Raw genomic sequence first — 21371 nt, 5'->3', positions numbered from 1 at the left:
TACGACTGACCTCTGGTGAAAAGCCACAACTTGTGAGCTATGGTTCTGTTTTGTTTGGGAGCTCACTGAGGACTGTACCCTGGGACACAGCCTCTGAGCGCTGAGGAGCATCTCTGGAATGGGGGGCGTGGGCGAGGTCAGCATCTATACGATTTTGGTCCAAGTGTTCAGATGGTCAAGCAGCATTTCTGTAGGTTGCTGGTAGTCAGGAGAAAATACGGTTTTGGTGCTTTTCTGAAGATGGGAAGATACCAGTTTGGGTTCATAAAAATTTTCACCTGGAAGTATCTACTGTCTGAAGGCCTTTCTTTAGCTGAGTTCTGACAGCTCCCTCTCTGCAACTTTCAGTTCATTCTTTGCGTTTTCTCCTGGAACACAGATGCCTCCTTCTTTACTGTCTGAGCCACCAGGTAAGTCCCTGGATGCCTCATTCTTGATCTCCACCCTGAACTCCTTTCAGGGGGTATTGAAGGTCAGGGACTGTTGACTTCATTCTTGTAGAACCAGACGGCAAATGACATTGTCTTCATCTAGTGGAGAGATTTAAAGCTATATTGTTGTCTAGATGCTAAGTCGGCCCCATGGACTGACACCCGCCAGGCACCTCTATCCGTGGGATTCTCCAGGGAAGAATACTGGAGTGGGTTGCTCGTTTCCTCCTCTAAGGAGGTCTGGGTCTTCCTGACCCAAAGAATGAAGTCGTGTGTCCCGTATTGCAGGCAGATTCCCGAGCCATCTGGGAAGCCCTAAAGGATATATACAATCTGTCAAAAGAGTAACAACCAGCCCCAAATGGAGCCAAGCCCTTTGTGCCAAGCCCGCATCATCACCAAACTGAAACTCACTACCTCAACTTGTCTGTTTCAGTCTCTGGCAAGATGTCAGAATCAGTCTGGAATTTCCTGGTGGGCATGAGGGTGTTAGAGAGCCTGATAGGATCCCTTCCATCTCCCCCCCAAAATGAGTTAATCTGCTCCCTCTTGATGAAAGTGAAAGAGGAGAGTGAAAAGACTGGCTTAAAACTCAACATTCAAAATACTAAGATGGCATCCAGTCCCATCACTCCATGGCAAATAGATGGGGAAACAACGGAAACAGTGGCAGACTTTATTTTTGGGGGCTCCAAAAATCACAACAGATGGTAACTGCAGCCATGAAATTAAAAGACACTTGCTCCTTGGAAGAAAAACTATGACCAACCTAGATAGCATATTAAAAAGCAGAGACATTACTTTGCTGACAAAGGTCTGTCTAGTCAAAGCTATGGTTTTTCCAATAGTCATGTATGGATGTGAAAGCTGAGTGCTGAAGAACTGATGCTTTTGAACTGTGGTGTTGGAGAAGACTCTTGAGAGTCCCTTGAACTGCAAGGAGATCCAACCAGTCAATGCTAAAGGAAATCAATCCTGAATATTCATTGGAAGGACTGATGGTGAAGCTGAAACTCCAATACTTTGGCCATCTGATGTGAAGGGCCGACTCATTGGAAAAGACCCTGATGCTGGGCAAGATTGAAGGCAGGAGAAGGGGATGATAGAGAATGAGATGGTTGGAGGAAGCACTGACTGGATAGACATGACTTTGAGCAACCTCTGGGAGTTGGTGATGGACAGGGAAGCCTGGCATGCTGCAGTCCATGGGGTCACAAAGAGTCGGACACGACTGAGCGACTGAACTGAACTCTTGTTCCCATCTTCTTTCTACCTCTAAAAGTCCTCTGTCTGTGCAGCTCCTCAGACCTCCTTTCTACTTGCCATATGGGATGCTGCCCAATTCATAAATGGTTGCATAAAGCCATTAGTTTTTAATTTACTCAGTTGAAGTTATGTCATGTTTTTTTTTTTTTTAAACTGAAGGACAATTGCTTTACAGTATTGCATTGGTTTCTACCAAACATCAACATGAATCAACCATAGGTTTACCCATGTCCCCTCCTACTTGAACATCCCTCCCACCTTCCCCCCACATCCCAGGCTTCTAGGTTGTTACGGAGCCCCAGTTTTGTTTTTTACAGTCCTTAGGGAGTCCAGGGTAAAGAAGATAGTGAGGAAAGATCTTTAAAAAAACCAAAAAACAAAAAACTTCACATTACTCACATGATAGCCAGAATGCTGAAAGTTGAAGGTCTTATACATATGTTTTTTTTGTTGTTTTTTCAATCATTCTTGTCCTGAATCTGAGTGCTGAAAATTTTGTGGGTTCTCAAAAACCCTTAAATTGATGCTGATTAAAAAAAAAGGGGGGTGTGTGTGGCTTTTGGGATTTTCATTAAGAGGCTCATGAGTCTACAGACCAATTTGAGGAAATCTGACAACTGAAACTTCTAAGAACTGATAGATATTAATTTTGGTAATGTTGGATTTCTGTCAGTAATGTTTTACACTTTTCATCATATAGACCTGAATAGCGTGAAAGTTGCTCAGTCGTGTCCAACTCTTTGCAACCCCATAGACTATACAGTCCATGGAATTCTCCAGGCCAGAATACTGGAGTGGGCAGCCATTCCCTTCTCTAGGGGATCTTCCCAACCCTAGACCTAGGATCGAACCCAGGTCTCCCACATTGCAGGCGGATTCTTTACCAGCTGAGCCACAATGAAAGCACAAGAATACTGGAGTGTGTAGCCCACTCCCTTCTCCAGGGGATCTTCCTGACCCAGGAATTGAACTGGGGTATCCTGCATTGCAGACAGATTCTTTACCAACTGAGCTACCAGGGAAGCCCCATTGGCCTAATATTTTGTCAAATTTATCCCCCTCCCCCAAAATCCATATTTAATGCTGTTTTAATTTTTAATGATCGTCATGTGGGATCTTATTTCTCCCACCATGAATTAAACCTGTACTCCCTGAAGTGGGAGCATGGAGTCTTAACCACCAGACTGCCAGGGAAGTCCCACTTCATTCTTTTATATGACTCAGTGGTCACTATTAACCAGGGCTGGAGTCAGGATGAACTTAAATAGTTGCTGAGGTGTTTTCTTATTACAAGGTCTCCTTAATGTGATTTAAACAGGGGCTAGCACAACACCCCAAGCATGTGGGTGGTTAATAAACATTATCCTGCAATGATGATGATGATGTAAAACTTCTATAGACATAAAGATCAATGACTTATGACTTATTCACCACACACCCTTAATTTTACATTCTTAAAACATAGGTGAGACTCATCAAATTTTCACTTTTATATGCTTGGTCAACATGTTGCTATGGGATAAATTGGAGTCTACAGCTAACCACAATTATTACTTGTACTATTATTAACCGATGTCCACCAATAACATTACATAACCTATACAACAAAAAGCATCTACTTCCCAGAAGTGCAGCACACTGTTTTATGTTTCCTGTATCTCATTTATTTAATAGAAAATTTTTTGATGATAAAAAACAATATTGGAATGAACACTCACCCAGAAGCTCATTACTTAGTGAAAACTATGATTTTTCTAGATAAGGGGGAAAATTGTGTTTCTTTCTGAAGATTAGGACATATTTTGCAACATATTTTGCAATTTTCTTCCCAGAATTATGAAATTTATAACAGAAAGATGAAGAAATATATTGAACTGAGAAGCCTTAAGGTCAGAAACTAGCTTTTATTTTTTCACAGTATTTCTTTTTATATTTCTAAATAGAGTCTGGTCATGTATCATCACACTGTTTTACGGAACTCACATATTTGTATTTTTTTTTTTCAATTGAAGGATAATTGCTTTACAGAATTTTGTTTTCTTCTGCCACATATCAACATGAATCAGCTACAGGTATACATATGTCCGCTCCCTCTTGACGGAGAAGACAATGGCACCGCACTCCAGTACTCTTGCCTGGAAAATCCCATGGACGGAGGAGCCTGGTAGGCTGCAGTCCATGAGGTCGCTAAGAGTCGGACACGACTAAGCGACTTCACTTTCACTTTTCACTTTCATGCATTGGAGAAGGCAATGGCAACCCACTCCAGTATTCTTGCCTGGAGAATCCCAGGGATGGGGGAGCCTGGTGGTCTGCCGTCTATGGGGTCGCACAGAGTCGGACACGACTGAAGTGACTTTGCAGCAGCAGCAGCAGCTCCCTCTTGAAAGTATTTGTGCTATTAGCTTTACAAAAGGCTCTTTTTAACTTTTCAAAAGTACTCATTTTTGGAAGATCTCCCTTAGCTTACCTTCAAATAATCTGGGAACAAAACTTTTACTTCGTCCATATTTTTGTAACAAGTTCAGTAGCTTGCTCAAATATTGCTCAAATAAAGGAATGAATGCAATTTTTTCTGTAGTTTTTTTCTTTTTTGCCCCGACACAAGCAACTTGTGGGATCCGAGTTCCCTGACCAAAGCTGGAACCCCAGGCCCAGCAGTGAAAGCTCAGAATCTTAACCACTGAACTGCCAGGGAATCTGCTTTTGTTTTTTACACTTGATTTAAAATAACTTCAAAAAGGTTTAGCTAAACATAGAAATAGCTGCCCTCCAAAATTTTATTTCCACCTTCACTACTTGTGATCACCAGTAGGAAGGGCATGGTCTGTATCACACTCACTTAAGACAAAAATAAGGAAGCTGATATTTCTGAGTGAAAATAATGTACTTTGGGCTGCAGATATTCAACTTTATACTATTAAAAAAATACTACTTACATAGTATAAGAGGCAGTGTATGAATCCTGGCTGCTTACTATTAGAATTTGGTTAGGCTGGTAGCTTATTAGAATTTGGTTAAACTACCAGCCTTGCCAAGTCTGTCAAAGGAAATAACATCTAACCAACAAGGGGTTGTTTAGTTAGTGAATCAAGCCAGGGTGACTCCTTCATTAACAGCAAGTGGAGTCAGCAAGCACAGGTTGGTGCCAGCCAGCCATTGGTAATAGCTCAACTCTGGGTATTATTCTCATATCTCAGGGTGCCAACTGAAAGGCACTCACTATCTGCCTCTACAAGGATGAAGTCAGGAGCCACTGCAGCCCCTGTCTTTCAACACCCCCCTCACCTCAGCGTTCAGGTCTGAGATCAGGAGTGAGGCATCTGTGTTCTGGGAAAAACTGACAGAACAGGCCTTCATATATTCAGATATTTTCAGACTTTACAAGCCCAAATTCTAGACTTTCCTTGTGTCTAGAAAAGCAGTGAAATCATTAAAGGGGACACCTTCTCCTCCTTACTAGCAGGAGCCTCTGCAAAATGTGCTTGACTCCACTCATTTCAATTGCTCAGACGTGTCCAACTTTGCACGCCAGGCTTCTCTGTTCATCACCAACTCCTGGAGCTTGCTCAAACTCCTGTCCATCCAGTCGGTGATGCCATCCAACCATCTCATCCTCTGTCGTCCCCTTCTCCTGCCGTCAATCTTTCCCAGCATCAGGGTCTTTTCCAGTGACTCTTGACTCCACTAAAATAACATATAAGCCGACCTTCCCCCCACCTCTTCGGAACTGTTTCTCAGAGCTGAGTGGCTGTCTTCTAGGCTATAGCTCTCATTTTGCCCCAAATAACTCACAGCTCTGTGTTGTGCAATTTTTCAGTTGACAGGGCGTATAATCAGCCCAGCTCCCAGCTCCAAACCGGAACTTCAGCTCCGAGTATGCTATTCGGGGCTCCACGTGGCGCTCGGAGAAGACCCTGCCTCTCTAAGCACCAGACTGTGAGACAGCTCAGAACACACAGTTGACACCAAGTCCTACAACGCGCAGCGTTTCAACGCGTGTTTGTGCGGCGAAAGAAAACGCAGCACATTCCAAGCCAAGAGCAAGGCACGATCTCTCAAAATACGGTCCCATCCCCATGGAACTAAATACAAAGCCAGCTCAGCTCGGAGAAGGTAGCCTAGCGTACCCGCCGCCGCCTGGATGAAGACCTGCTCCTGGCGTGCCCCGAGGCCTGCGGCGCTGCGCGCCTGCTGCACGACGGGGGCGGGGCCGCGGCCGTAAAGCAGCGCCCGAGATCACGTGGGTGTGGATGCCAGGCGCCCTTGCGGCGTCTCCTGCAAGCGGGTTATGGCCGGCCGGGTGCGGGGCGCAGCAGGGCCTTGGGCTCTGGACCTGCTTCGGGCCCTGCCTCGTGTGAGCCTGGCTAACCTGAGGCCGAACCCGGGCTCCAGGAAACCGGTAAGGCTGGGGATGGCGCGGGAGTCCTGGGGTCGCGGGTCTAGAGACGTTGTGGGAACGAGGGGCCTGTGAGCCCCTGCACTTGAGTGATGCGGGAAGCCTGCCCCGGTAGTCCCAGCTCTCAGGTTCGGGTTTAGAGGAGTAATCGGGTTAATCTGGGCGGGGAGCGAGGTCGCAGGAGGTGCAGATGGTTGTTTCATTCAATATTGGGTTAGCATGAAGTGCTTTTCCATTATACCTGTATCTTAAGGGGAAAGATACTTTACGTTCTGCAAGTCACTGAACACAGCTAGAAAAGCTGTTATGGGTATACTGTCACCTTAAAAATCAACTCGTTGCTTTCGCCAAGTAAGAAAAAAGTTTTCTTTATAATTTGGTGTGTTGACCTCAGAGCAGTTCGAATAGTGCCTGGCACGTAGTGGGTTTGGCCCTTTGCTGGCTGGAAGGATGAATGAGGGCCTTACCAACAGACAGCGCAGAGGTGAAATATACTTTAAAAAGTGCATCTGCAGCTCATAAAACATTCTTCTCTCCTTCCAGGAAAGACGACGAAGAGGTCAGAGAAGAGGTAGGAAGTGTGGCAGGGGCCACAAAGGAGAACGGCAGAGAGGAACCCGGCCCCGGCTGGGCTTTGAAGGAGGCCAGACTCCATTTTACCTTCGAATCCCAAAATACGGCTTTAATGAAGGACACAGGTAAGTTTGCTTTGTTTGTGGTTTTATTTTTTTGCTTTGCTTTGCTTCTTAGTGTAAAAATTTGTGATTTTGAGAATCACCAAATGATAGCTTGGTAGAAATTTAAATCCACTTCTTTAAATTAGCAAACTTTTGCTACCCTTCCTTTGAACCATTTTTGGTAATGAAGTTTAGCCTGACTTAGTAGAGGAAAAAAGCCAGAGGTTACACCCAGACCTGCAGAATGGAGGTAATGATGCATGCTCTGGAGGTTTAGAATGATTTTATGTTTAAAACTCTGGCCCACTGTCATCACCCAGTAAATGGTAACTGCTCTTACTTCGAGATCCAGTAATGCATAATTCAGATAGTATGTTAAATTTTTCACATATTTATTTGTATAAATGAGCAAAGTAAATGTAGGAGTTTTATTTTAAACCAACTAAATTGATGCAGGAAAGCACGGGACAGAGCTCTGTGTTCATCTGGAGGTCTTACAGGAGGATAAGTCTGGCTGAGTTTTCCATCTGTTGTTGCTTTTTTTGTAGCTTCAGACGCCAGTATCAGCCTTTGAGTCTCAACAGGCTGCAGTACCTGATTGACCTGGGCCGTGTCGATCCCACACAACCTATTGACTTAACCCAGCTGGTCAACGGGCGAGGTGTTACCATCCAGCCATCTAAAAGGGACTATGGAGTCCAGTTGGTAGAGGAGGTAAGTCTGAATTAAATTTTTTTGGGAGTTTCGTAGATGACTGTTTCTGATTTCCATATAATCAACGCTATGCCTCCTTTATTTTTATCTCTTTCAAGTTGTAACCATTATGTAGTGGTTGATTGTGTTATATTCAGTTGTGGTTTTAGAAAGCCACTGTTCCCTTGTCCTGAGTTTTGTTCCTGTGTATCCATTCAGCTTGCTCCCTCACTCTGTTTGTTTCTCTGTTCAGATGTCATCCTAGTAGGAGGATCTTTTTAACTTTTTTTTTTTTCCTTCCAAATTATTTGAGGCTTAAATTATTTTTATTATGGAGATGTTCTTTATAAAGGAGCACTCTCGTATCTGACGGTCTGCCTTATTGTGCCCAAAAGGGTTTTTCTTTGAATATATGAACACCTGATATTTATTACCAAGCAGGCATTTTTCATTGTCTTCCTCACTGTAATGTCAGTTTTTTTTGAGTACAGGTGCTTTGACTCATTGCTGTATTTTCAACTTGCTTGTGATAGTCACTCGGTATTTATGGAAGAAAGGGATGAATGAAATCCAGTCAGTTCTGATTGTAGGGAAGAGGTTTTCTATTTAGAGGAGTTGGCCAGGAGTTTTATAGGCAAATGAACCTGTACATTGCTAATCAACTAATGCCCCCCCCACCCCCTTTTTCTTCCGTGTCAATAATACAGTTGATCGCTGTGTAAGTGACTAACTTAGTGTCCACTAGAGGGAAGCATAGTTTATGGGAAAACCTTTCAGATCTTTGAAAAAGTAAACTTGGCGATAAAAGTTTTCCAAATAAATGATTTGAAGAGAGAATACCAAATACAGGATTAAGCCTCGGTATTCTACTTTAGGCATATCAAGGAACACGGTTATAAAGTAACATACGGAAAAACCCATGACCTCATGAGACCTTAAACTGCACATCCTAACAGCTTTGGACATATGTCTGTTAAACTAGCAGAAATCATTCTGAAATCTATTGGTTGAGTATGTACAGTTATTCATCATTTACAGCTTTGTAAACCAGTTGCCCTTTTCTGGATTTCAGATTTTCAGTCAATATTAGGTAATAAGATGGTTTTGATCTTTTCAGCATAAAATCACCAACTTAGGAACATGTGTCCTAAGGTAAAACAAGATAAAAGAAACTTAATTGATATAAAGAAATACTAAATAGGCATCTTACAGCACTGAAAATGCTGGAACTAACACTAGTGCCCAGAGACAGGGAAATGGTTAAACAGTCTGTGAAATAGTAATGAGAAATGTCAGGTAACGTGGCAAGACCTTGTTTTATTGAGTCAAAGGTCTCAATGATTGTAAAAATGCCTACCAGTATCAGGGAAGGGAGAAATGTGTCTTAGAATTGATGGAATATTTTGAAACTGGGAACCACCTTGTTTCAACCACACGAAAATAGCAGAAAAAATTTTACCACTGCAAAAAGAATGGTAGTGCCACCATCTTTTTATTTTTGTCAGAATCTGTTTTGAAATTAGGCCTAATGAAAGTGACCAAAGACAGGACTTGAAAAAGTTCAGAATTATTTTTCTTCTGTGGTCTCTGCCTCTTTCGCTCAAGAGGGCTGGTGCCCTCCAGAGCTCAGCTATTTTGTTCTTCCGTTGGCTCCAGCATGCTTGTTCCCCTCTTTAACCATCTCTTGGCCTCTTGCTTACTTGTGGGTCAGGAAAGTAAGTTTCTGTCTATATCACATGACATAATGTTGTGGTTAGGAACACAGCCACTGGGACTAGGCTCCCTTGCTTTATGTTCTTGGGCAAGTTGCCCAGGCTCTCTGTGCCACCATCTATGGCATTGGTGTCGCAGTAATTCTATTGGTTTAGAGTTGTTTTGAGGGCTAAACAATCGCCTGTTAAGGAGGTGTTGGGAATGGGTACTTACGATGGTGCCTGCTGAATATGTAAAATGGAAGTCTTATCATCCCTGCTCTTAGGGAATGAAAACTAAGAAAATAGAGTGGCCTAAAGAAATGAGGAACGATTTGGTGGTGGTTGATAGGACCTCTAAGCAGAGGTGTTAAAGTAGGAGCAGCTGCTGGGCTGGAGGCACTCCGGAGGAGAAAACAGGGCAGGGAGAAGGCCCTCGTGATTAGTTTGCTGGCAGCCCAGCCATCTCCTCACACTTTTGTTTTGACGGATGACAGGGTGCTGACACCTTTAAGGCAAAAGTTAACATCGAAGTTCAGCTGGCTTCTGAGCTGGCCATCGCCGCCATCGAGAAGAATGGGGGTGTCGTCACGACCGCCTTCTACGACCCGCGAAGCCTGGGTAAGCTTGTCCTCTCGGGGCTTGAGTCGACTGCCTCACCAGGGCTTGACTTGTTCAGACACCTCGGTTCCTGTTTTGGGAATTTCTGCTAGTGGTGTGGCTGGTGAGGCTCCGTCTTCTGATACACCTCAGCTAGTATGTCATAAAATTTTTTAGAAAAAAAAAATCTGGAGCTTAAATACCCTATGTTTAGAAATTCACTAATTGTTGGTAACCCAGGAGTGACTTTGACCTTCAAGATGCAAACTTTTGAAGATCAAGTGTTTCCATTTGTTTACTTAAGTCTACTAAGTTAAGAAAAAAATAAAAAGTTTTTGGAATTAAGCTCTCATCTTGGAAATACTTTAATAAATTAAAAGAATATCATTAAGAGAAAACTAGTATATATATCGCCAGTATTTGCATCTCTCTTTTTATTAAAAATGTTTTTTAGAAATTCTGTGCAAACCCATCCCATTCTTTCTCCGTGGACAACCCATTCCCAAGCGGATGCTCCCCCCCGAGGCACTAGTCCCCTACTACACTGATGCGAGAAATCGAGGCTATCTGGCGGATCCTGCCAGATTTCCCGAAGCGAGACTGGAGCTCGCCAAGAAGTATGGCTATATTTTACCCGACATCACTAAAGACGAACTCTTCAAAATGCTCACTTCTCGGAAGGATCCACGGCAGATTTTCTTTGGTCTGGCTCCCGGATGGGTGGTGAACATGGCAGACAAGAAGATTCTGAAACCTACGGATGAGAAGCTGCTTGAGTACTACAGCTCCTGAGCTCCGTCCAGGGGAGCCAGTGGTAGGGCACTGGAAGGGGTGCTGACACATGTTTCCCACTGCGTCGGCTCAGTTTGTGTTTCTGCAGAGGATGATGTTTTCTGTGTAATCACGCCTTTTTTTTTTTTTTTTTAATCAAAATTAAAAATACAGTAAGCAAGGACTGCGCGGAAGATGTGGATCTGTGTGTGTCTCAGCAACAGAGCTCGCTGGCACGCTGCCCGAGGGAGTAGGCGGCTCTTAGACCATTTCCCCTTGAGTTTTCCATCTTCTTCCCATTCAGGTCTTGTCTTATTGTTGCAAATCAGAAAGAATGCAGATGGGCTGGGCTTGCTTTGTTGTCCTGTCAGTGGGGGTCTGAGGGCTGCTGATGAGCTGGTGTGCCTCTTGGTTAGCCCTGAGGAACCTCTTACCCAGAGTCGAGACAGCAAGCCTTCAACCCAGACTGATGAAGATGTTGGATGGGAGTGTAAGGCTGGTGAATAGTTTCTAAGTATTGCAGTGTTTGCTGGCAAGATTGAAATGAAAATTCCAAGTGAATTCATTTTTCTCAACTCTGGCAAAGCTGTCGAAAATGATCAAGCCATTAACATTTTTTTTCTTTGAAGAAGGTAAATGTTCCAGTTGATATAATTTTACTTATTTCCTAGACTTTGGAAACCTTTGTTTTGCAGTCGTTTTAAATGATTTTGAAGAAAATGGTCAGTGATTATATAAGCTATAAGAACAGTTGGTAACATGAAAATTAAACTGTTAATGTAAAAGGTTTAGCAGTCAGTAAGCTTTTTTAGCTTTGCAAAGATCTGTTGTATCTAAACCACGTGGAAGCTTAATTTATCCTGATGCAATTAAATCTTGAATAATTCCTGATAATTCTTCTATAGTGGAATTAAAATGATTGCTGTTTATTTTATTAAAAATTTTTTTAAAAACCTAAACAGTGCATTATTTTGTCAATTTATCTACCTCAGATATTGCTGGTATAATATTCAATTGATGAAGTAATTTATGTGCCAAGAGGATATTTCAGTTTATGCAGGATTATTTAGTTTGGTTTGTTATTAAGCCATTTCATAGTATCCAGAACTCACAAGAATCAGTACTAGGATTACCTTTTCTGATAGTCACCTGTGAATTTCAGAAGATAGGCAACAATTTTAAAACACGCTTTTATTTCCAGGACACCCGGTGACAAGAGTTGGCAGTGCTGGGATTAGATTTGGCTCCACTGATTGGAGCCCCGGGTCTCAGTGGCTTGAATGAGATCAGGTTTCTCGTTCTCTGAAGTGAAGAGTGGCAATCACTGTAGCGTCGACTGGTCTCTCAGTCCCTTGCTTCCCCCAGTCCTAGAGAGAGGTGCATCTTTAGGACCCAAATACAACTCACACAGAGCCGCTTTCCCCAAGATGAGTCTGGAAGCTGCCACACAAAACCTGCACTACACCCATCCCACTTGCCAAAGCTTGGCTACAGCCCTTTTCTTATACAAGGGGCTGAAGTCTTTTCTTTTGCAGTTGTGTTCTCAGCTGAAAAACCCTGATGGGTGAATCACAAGTGGGAATGTTGACAACCAGCAGTGGGGGTTGACGCCTCTTTGGTATTGACCAAACTTCAACCCTGAGGTTAGTTGACTTAAATTAGACAAACATCAAAAAAAAGTGCAGAATTCATTATTTCTGTGCTTAATAGTAGAGGTTTCTGAGGTGGCTCAGTGGTAAAGAACCCACCTGCTAACACAAGGAGGTGGGTTTGAGTCCTGGGTCAGGAAGATCCTTCGGAGGGAGAAAGGGCAACCCATTCCAGTATTCTTGCCTGGAGAATTCCATGGACACAGGACCCTGGTTGGCTGCAGTCCGTGAAGTCACAAGAGAGTCAGCACGACTGAGCATGTGCTTAATGGTATATTCACTATTCTGTTCAGTAAGTTATAAAACTAAGTGATTAATTCATCAATCTGGGTAAGAACGATGTTTTTGAAGGAGAGTGATGATAAAGAACCAGATACCATCTACTTTTTTTCCGTGCCTCCTTTTTCTAAACATTTTGACCATCAAGCTGTCTTAGGCTGCCTGTGTTAGATTCTGAAAAGTTATATTGGAATACTGTATGTGGAAGAAGAGAGGAGATAGATTGCAAAGAAAAACAGCAAGGTACACAGAAAACATGTTTTTGATGATTACAGTAATTCATTAAGAGAATATACTTTCATTTTTTAAAGTCACTGGGAAAGGTCCTCAAAAACTTTCTATCATGAAAGTAGCCAGTGCCTGTTTTGAAATTACGTAATACCGAAGTCTAAAAAGTGAAAGTCCATTTGTCCTACTGTTAACTGGTTCCTGACCTACTTCCCAGAGGTGAGAAAACCACTGGTTGGTTTGGAGTCCTTTTTTTTTTTATTTAATCAAAACAGCATAGACGGCAAATAAAGGCAGTTACCTTGTTACATCTAATACCGTTTCAAAAACGCTTTCCATTAGAGTAAACAGCACCTTTTTTCTTTCTCTTTTTTTTTAAATTATGAAAGTATGATAACACATTATAGGAGACTTGGAAAATACAGACCAAAGTTACTTGTAATTCCACTACATAATTACTATTATTTTTTTTTAGTAGATTTTTAGTTTTGATGTCAAACTCTCAAAAATTAATAGAAGAAATATACAGAAAAGTGGGTATAGTAGACCTGAAAAGCACTATGAACCAATTCAACATAATTAAGATTTGTACAGTTTTCATGCAACAGTAGGATACAAATTTGAAGTTTCCAGAGACTATAAGCTAGGAGACACTGGAACATATCCAGGGGCAAAAACGAAGGTGCATAAGCGTCACAGTCTAAAAGTATTGAAACGTTACAGTCTGTTCTCTTGTCACTGTGAAATTGTGTTAGAAATCAATACAAAAGTTACTTGAAAATAACCCACATATTTTCAAGTGCAATGTGACCTTTACTGAGAGAGATACTTAGCCGTTGAAAGCCTCAGTGAAGTTAGACTGAAAAAAACACGGTGATTGCAGAGAAGAAAGCATTTAAATGAGAAATTAGTATCAAACTTATAAAACCCCATGTACTTGGAAATTAAATGTCCACTTCTAAATGATGTCTACTCTTATTCTTAACTAAGCTATTCACGTAGGCCTCGCTGGTGGCTCAGATGGTGAAGAGTTCACCTGTAATGTGGAGACCTGGGTTCGATCCCTGGGTCAGGAAGATCTGGAGAAGGAAATGGCAACCTGCTCCAGTGCTCTTGCCTGTAGAATCCCATGGACAGAGGAGCCTGGCCGGCTACAGTTCATGGGGTCGCACAGAGTCAGACAGGACTGAGTGCCTAACAAGCCGTTCACACAGGGTCCGTTAGATAAGTCCCTTCACCCTCCTGGCTGAAGTGTGGTGACCCGTACTGTTTGTAGCACAGGCTCAAATACCGTGATGATTGAGTTGTCTTGGGCTGAGGAAGGCTTCTATGACCTCAACCTTTTGTGCAGAAATGAACTTCCTTACATTTAAGCACATCCTGTCCTGTGTCCATCTGGAGTGGACCACTTGTCTCTGCGGAGTGTGGGCCTCGCTGTGGGTGGGCTACTACCACCGCCCACCCCCAACCCCCCGCCATGCTGCTGGAGCTCGTCTTGTGATTCAGTTCACAGCCGTGTTGGAGGGGCCCCGACAGGCAGTTCTTCAGGAGACGTGAGGTGGGGTGGTAATCACGGGCAAGTGGACGATGGGACCTCAGCTTCCAGCCCCAGAAAGTACTCAAGAGGCCCTTAGGAGTGTCCCCCGCGCCCAGTAAATGACTCAGCTACCCGGAGCCGCAGTGAGAGTGGAGAAGGAGGCGGGCAGACACCAGACTTGCTGAAGCTGGTGGTCTCGGGCCCTCCAGGTGGAGGGGAAGTCAGGAGAGAACGATAAAGGGAAGAATGAAAACAGGAAACAGGTGCCTGGTGATGCGTCACGCCGGGGAGCACTTGCTCGGGGCTCAGGGCTTAGTCACAAACAGCTGTATCCTGGCCTTAATCTCATAGTCCTGCAGCTCATTCTCAGTGCAGGCACGTTCCACATAGTCTGTCCACTCTGCTGTCATCGGGGTCAGCAGAGAGACGAGCCGCGTTCTATAACAGTGCCCTGTGCCAGGTCATTTCCAAGACAGCAGGTCTAAGTAGGAAAGCCACACGCCCTCCGTCTACATCCCAGTCCTGCCTGGTGTGACTTAAGCCTTTTCTCACCGGACATGGCCTGTGCATGTCTGCAGAGAAGTCTTCAGTTGATACGGGTTAGAAAAGATCTTTTAGTGCCTGAAAGTAATTACTGTGGATTGCTTTGGCTTATTTTCCTTTTCTTTGGCCGTGCCTCTTGGCATGGGGGTTCTTAGTTCCCCGACCAGAGATCGAACCCACACCCCTTGGCAGTGAGAGCATGGAGTCCTAACCATTGGACCATCAGGGATTTCCCCTCTTTTCCTCTTTTAATGTCCTTTTGTTCTTTGGGTTGTGGGTAGACTCTGCAGTGGCAGAGCTAGTGTCCAACAGCAGCAGCAGGTCTGCTGAGCATGTGTCAGAACAAAGCACACTCCCTGGCGTCAGTGAGTGTAGACCCTGTGCTGTGTCAGGGGGATTGGCTATGGCGTGCATGGCACAGCCTTGCATCTGTAAACCTCGGTGCTGATCTAGGCTTTCACGGAAGCCGGCTGACCCGGGGCACGTCGTCTAACTGCAACACCCACTCCTGTCTCCTTCTGTGGCTAGGGACTCACTGGGTTACCTGGGCAGGAGACTCACCTGGTTACCTGGGCAGAGGCTCCAGGCATGGAGGCCAGTGTGCAGACTGGTCAGGAGAATTTCCCTGGGCTCAGAATCTAGTACTAGTTATGTGACCGCTGCTTAACCTCTCTGAGCCTCCACTTGACCATCTGAAAAATGCGGGATAATGACAGATCCTAACATATCCAGTGATGATGGGGACTGAGAGAAATCAGTGTGTGAAGCACTTACCACTGCGCCTGGCACAGAAGTGCCTCTAAGTGCTCATGAATTAAGCATCTTACGTGGCCCACCTCTTATGTGATTGTTTATTGTTCACTCAGTCAGGTCCAACTCTTTTGCGATGCCTTGCACTGTAGCCCACAAGGCTCCTCTGTCCATGGGATTTTCCAGGCAAGAATACTGGAGTGGGTTGCCATTTCCTTCTCCAGGGGATCTTCCTGACCCAGGGACTGAACCTTCATCTCCTGAATTGCAGACGGATTCTTTACCTCTGAGCTTCCGGGGAAGCCCTGTGTATATCTTATAGTTTTATAAGCATCAAAGTAATTTTAATTTCTTTCATATAAATATATTACTTAGTCATTCGCTTCTCCAGGGGATCTTCCTGACCCGCTCACTTGGCCAAAGGCCAGAGATCAGACTGCACTTGACCTTCTAACACATGCTGCTCCGTGCTGGTCACCACAGAGGATGTATTGACACTTGAGTTTCCCCAGATGTGAAATGAGAAACACATTTACTGCGCAGAGCACTTGTCAGCATTTCTGGCTCAGGATTTAAGTTCCTTGTGAATTACAGAATAACCTGGGTACTGTTGGAAGAAATCAAGAAATACTAGGTTTTGCCTTCTGGTCTCTTATCTCAAATTTGAATGCTACTAGTCTAGGTTTTAAGAGGTTGCATTTTTTAAATAATTACTTTCACATTGAAAGTAAAAAGGTTTTTAAAGAGGAAGTTTTTCTGTTTGTTTTAGTGAGCTCTAGACACTTGCATCTTTCAAAGAATAAATCCTTTTGAGACCAAAAGGCAAAACCTGGTGGGTTAAGTGGGTTGGGATAAGACGTCTGTCATCCACTAAGCCTAAGTCCCAGTGCATGCTTTCGTCAGAGAGCCTGGCAGCGCTCACTGCTCTGAATCAATCACAGAAGTAGCCATGATCTTGCTAATCCTTGTAAATCCAGGCTCAAAGCATGGTACAGTCCCTCTGCAGCAAAGGAATTCTCGTCTCCAGTGGGAGAGGCCAGTAGGGAGCGGTTTGTGTGTTGTGTCAGTGTTCAGGTCTCTCCTTTGACGTCCTCACAGTTTTGTGTATACCATCTGCCTTCTTCCCACAGCTGTGGTTGTTCAGTCACCCAGTCGTGTCCCAACTCTTTGTGGCACCATGGACTGCAGCACACCAGACTTCCCTGTCCTTCACCATCTCCCAGAGCTTGCTCAAACTCATGTCCATTGAGTCAGTGATGCCATCCAACCATCTCGTCCTCTGTCGTCCCCTTCTCCTCCTGCCTTCAGTCTTTCCCAGCATCAGGGTCTTTTCTAATGAGTTGGCTCTTCGCATCAGGTGGCCAAAGCCCACAGCTGTGGACTTGCTGGCAAAACTTTCCACAGGACCCTTTCCACTGTAGAGTCAACTCTGTCCTCCTCCTCTGTTGGCTTATGCCTGTGTCTCTCCAATAAATACTGCCTAAGTCTTTCCCTAAGAACTGCGGCTTATCAAGACATGAGTTATGTCCAGGAAAGGTGTTCAGGTGTCCAACTGAGTTGTGACACATTTATACACTCAACTACCCTCTCCATGGTTACCTCTTGTCCATTTCTAGTCAGTTCCTTCCCTCATATCCTAACAGCTGGCAACCAGTGATCTTGTTAGGGGAAGCACACTTGTTAGGGAAACCGCCCACCCTGGCCAGGCACCATGGTAACCATTCGCATGAGTTGTTTTGTGACAGGAGATTCTGATAAGGAATATGAAACTAATAAGCCCACCACCAACCAGATAAGTTCGGGAAAGGTTGAAAGGAGACACCGTGTGTCCATCTACTTCCCAGAATCCCTCTCGCTAGCATCGATCTTGGCTGAGTGATGCATGCGCCACCAGGAAAGACCCTGAATTAGAATGATTGGCCAAAGACCACCCGGAAACTAATCCCATCACCATAAAACCCAAGACTGCGAGACGCGCTGCAGAGCAGTTCTCCTGGGTTCCCTTACCCTGCTGCTCTCCACCCGGGTGCCCTTTCCCAATAAAATCTCTTGCTTTGTCAGCACATGCGTCTCCTCAGACAATTCATCTCCGAGTGTTAGACAAGAGCCCAGTTTCGGGCCCTGGAAGGGGTCCGCCTTCCTGCAACAATCTGACTTCTGTCCCCGTGATTTTGCCTTTTCCAGAATTTCCCTCCTGTGCTTTGGAGCATCCCGAGTGTAGCTTTCTTCACTTGGCACAAGGCCTGCAGAGGGCTTAGCTGTGCCGCTCCTGCTCTTTGATTGCTGAGTGCCTCTCCGTTTCGTGGCTGTGCCACAGCCTGCCACATCATGATAAGCTTCAGACCTCTGCACGCTGACGTGTGTATAAGTAGTGCGTTCTTTGCCACGGCAGCACACATGTTCCATTACACAATCTGCTTACTCATCCACCTGGAGAAGGGTAATTGCCTTGCTTATAGTTTTTGTCTATCACAAATCAAGCTGCCACGAACATTTGTGTACCAGTCTCTGGGTGTGTGCTTCCTTTGCTCATGGGTAAACGCCTACATCACATACCAGGCTGTTGTCTAAAGTCATTTAACCATTTTTCATCCCCCTCCCACCCCTGAGCAAGATCCCATGTAAGCCTCGTTCTCACCAGCACTTGCAGGGCCAGCTTGTTCAGTTCTGACTCTTGTAATAGGTCTTATGGAATTAACTAAAGAAACCTCAGCTGTTCTCTTGAGTGTTTTCATCATCAGTTGATGTTGAATTTTGTCCATTTCTTTTTCTGTGTCTTCGAGATGATCATGTGGTTTTTGTATTTTATTCTATTTTGGGGGTATTACATTGATTTTCAGATATATTGAACAAGACTTTCAGATCATTGATAAACCCCACTTGCTTTTTTGTTCTTAGATTTGGTTTGCTAGTATTTTGTTCATGATTTTTGTGATGTCTTGGTCTGGCTTGGTATCAATGTAATACTGGGCAAATAGAATGATTTGAAAGTATTTCCTCCTTGTCTTTTTGTAAGAATCTATGAAGAATTAGGCCCCAGCCCAACCCCCTGGGGATGCTGGTCCTGAGCCCAGTCCCTCTGTGGAGTCACATTGACTGGAACTAAACGCACCCCCTGGTATCAGAAAGGGATCTGTCCTAACGCATCCTAAATGCTTGCATCTCCAGTAACGGAGGGAAGATTTCCAGAGAAAGCCTAGGCGCTGCCGGGTATTGTTTGAAGTTGGAGAAGCTGTTGTCAGAGCCCCTGCCTCGCTTCCACGTGGGCCCCTGGTGTGCACCCATGGCTGTGGTCTCCAAGACAGGGTACGTGTCCAGACCTGGGAGAGGTCACTGCAGACCTCACACACATACCACACACACCACACATGTACCACACACATATACACCCCCCACATATACACACACACACCACACACACACATCACATATACACATACAGACCACACGTGTACCACACACATATACACCCCCCACATATACATACAGCCACATATACACACACACACCGCACATGTACCACACACAGATACACCCCCCACATATACACCCCCCCACATATACCACACACATATACACCCCCCATATACACACCCCCACATATACACACACACCACACACACACACACCACGCATATACACACCACACACACACCACACATACACACACACCATGCATATACACACCACACACACACCACACATATACACATACATACCACACATGTATCACACATATACACCCCCCACATATACACACACCACACACACACACCACACATATACACCCCCCATATATATACACACAGGCCACACACACACACACCACACATATACACATACACACCCACATATACACATACACACCACACATATACACCCACACATACACACCACACATATACACACCACATATATACACACCACACATGTACCACATATATATACACCCCCCACATATACATACCCCTCCACATATACACACACACACCACACATACACACACCACACATATACACCCACACATATACACATACCCACACACACATATACACGCCCCCAAACATATACATAACCCCCCACATATACACACACACACACCACACACACCACATACACACCCACACATACACACCACACATATACACATACACATGTACCACACACATATATACCCCCACATATACACCCCCCACATATACATACCCCCCTACATATACACACACACCACACACCACACACACACAAATACACACCACACACACACCCACCCACACACACACCACACATATACACCCCCCTCACATACACATACCACCCACATATACATACCCCCTACATATACACACACACCACACATACACACACCACACACACAAACCACACACACATACACACCACACACACATACACCACACATGTCCCACACATACCATACATATACACACACACCACCCACATACACACACCCCCACCTATATGCACACACACCACACACATACACACCACACATATACACACACACACCACACAAACACACACACACCACACAAACACACACACACCACACATACACACCCCCCCCCCCACACACACCCTTAGCCTTCAAAAATGAGGCAAGGCTGCCACCTAGTGACCACATATGAGACTGCAGGCATTTCCAGGTGTGACCTTGGTCCTCCTTGCTGCTGCTGCTGCTAAGTAGATTCAGTCATGTCTGACACTGTGAGACCCCATAGATGGCAGCCCACCAGGCTCCCCCGTCCCTGGGATACTCCAGGCAAGAACACTGGAGTGGGTTGCCATTTCCTTCTCCAATGCATGAAAGTGAAAAGTGAAAGTGAAGTCGCTCAATCGTGTCTCACTCTTCGCGACCCCATGGACTGCAGCCCACCAGGCTCCTCCGGCCATGGATTTTCCAGGCAAGAGCACTGGAGTGGGGTGTGGTCCTCCTTAGTTAGGAGGTACTCATGCTGTATACATTCAGCACACCTGAAGCATTCGCACAGCAGGCACAGCGCTAGGCACGGGGGCTGCTACAGTGAGAGAGGTGGAGTGACTGGCCTACACAGACCAGTAGAAGGGAACGAGGAGCCAAGGGAAGGAGTAATGAAATCACAGAGCCCAAAGTGCCGCACGTAGCCTGCTCCCAACACTCTGGTTCATCCTCCGTTTTAAAGGAATTGAGTGCACAGCAAACCCAAGTTTTTCCTTGGCTGCAGTTGGTGATGAAGGAGGAGGAGGGAGAAGGGAAGGGGGAACCAAAGTAGCAGCAAAGGATCCACTCTGATTCTCACTCTGCTTTCCCTAAGATTCTGTAAACCTTGAGGTGTCCGCTTGCCCGTTTCCAACACTGATGTTCACAGCACCTCCTAACATTTTAAGGGTACGGAATAGACAAACTCTTAATTTCTGGGACTGTATATCCTCACACACATTTGAAAGCTGGCTGTAGACTACCTAAAAGAGATGTCCCAGGAAGTGTGTGCTCACGAACTGGGGTTACACATGGTGGCAAAGTGGATTAAAGCCACAGGTTTTGGATGAGGTGGTCCCGCGGGGGCTGCTTCCCCAGGCGGCTTTAAAACTCAAACCTCAGTGGCCTCCCCTGCAAGACAGCAAGAGCATGATCCCTTCCTCAGATGGCTGTGGTGCTGGTGAGAGAGAGGATGTGCGTCCTTGGCAGGTGGTGGGCAGAGCAGAGGTCCAGGAAGCAGGGGAGCTCGTTATCCCTGTGAAGACATCGGGTGGACAGCTTCAGGGAGGATGGACCCAGTGACACAGCAGAACCTCGGGTGCACACTCGCTGGGTCCACGCCTGCCAGAAGGGGTTCATTGTGTGCCCACCTGCTTTAGT

At 45.0% G+C, this 21371-nt stretch overlaps 1 protein-coding gene across 1 annotated transcript; it reads left to right on the top strand.

Annotated features, from left to right (window-relative positions):
- The first annotated feature begins 5924 nt into the window (after positions 1-5924).
- On the top strand, positions 5925-11487 carry MRPL15 (mitochondrial ribosomal protein L15). The gene is made up of 5 exons (XM_006076975.4): positions 5925-6099; positions 6640-6794; positions 7322-7487; positions 9655-9778; positions 10212-11487. Exons 1-5 carry the CDS (start codon positions 5989-5991, stop codon positions 10547-10549), a joined length of 894 nt encoding a protein of 297 aa, XP_006077037.1. The 5' UTR covers positions 5925-5988; the 3' UTR covers positions 10550-11487.
- The last annotated feature ends 9884 nt before the right edge of the window (positions 11488-21371 follow it).

The sequence above is a fragment of the Bubalus bubalis genome, chromosome 15 (genome assembly GCF_019923935.1).
Source record: "Bubalus bubalis isolate 160015118507 breed Murrah chromosome 15, NDDB_SH_1, whole genome shotgun sequence".
In the NCBI taxonomy this organism is placed as follows: Eukaryota; Metazoa; Chordata; class Mammalia; order Artiodactyla; family Bovidae; genus Bubalus; species Bubalus bubalis.
This window is presented reverse-complemented; position numbering and strand designations above follow the sequence as displayed.

What these genes read in the sequence shown, in the direction of transcription:
- MRPL15 (XM_006076975.4), top strand. Translation starts at nt 5,989, where the DNA reads ATGGCCGGCCGGGTGCGGGGCGCAGCAGGGCCTTGGGCTCTGGACCTG. An exon ending in ACCCGGGCTCCAGGAAACCG is followed by an intron (nt 6,100 to 6,639) that starts GTAAGGCTGGGG and finishes CTCTCCTTCCAG; the next exon opens with GAAAGACGACGAAGAGGTCA. An exon ending in GAGTCCAGTTGGTAGAGGAG is followed by an intron (nt 7,488 to 9,654) that starts GTAAGTCTGAAT and finishes GACGGATGACAG; the next exon opens with GGTGCTGACACCTTTAAGGC.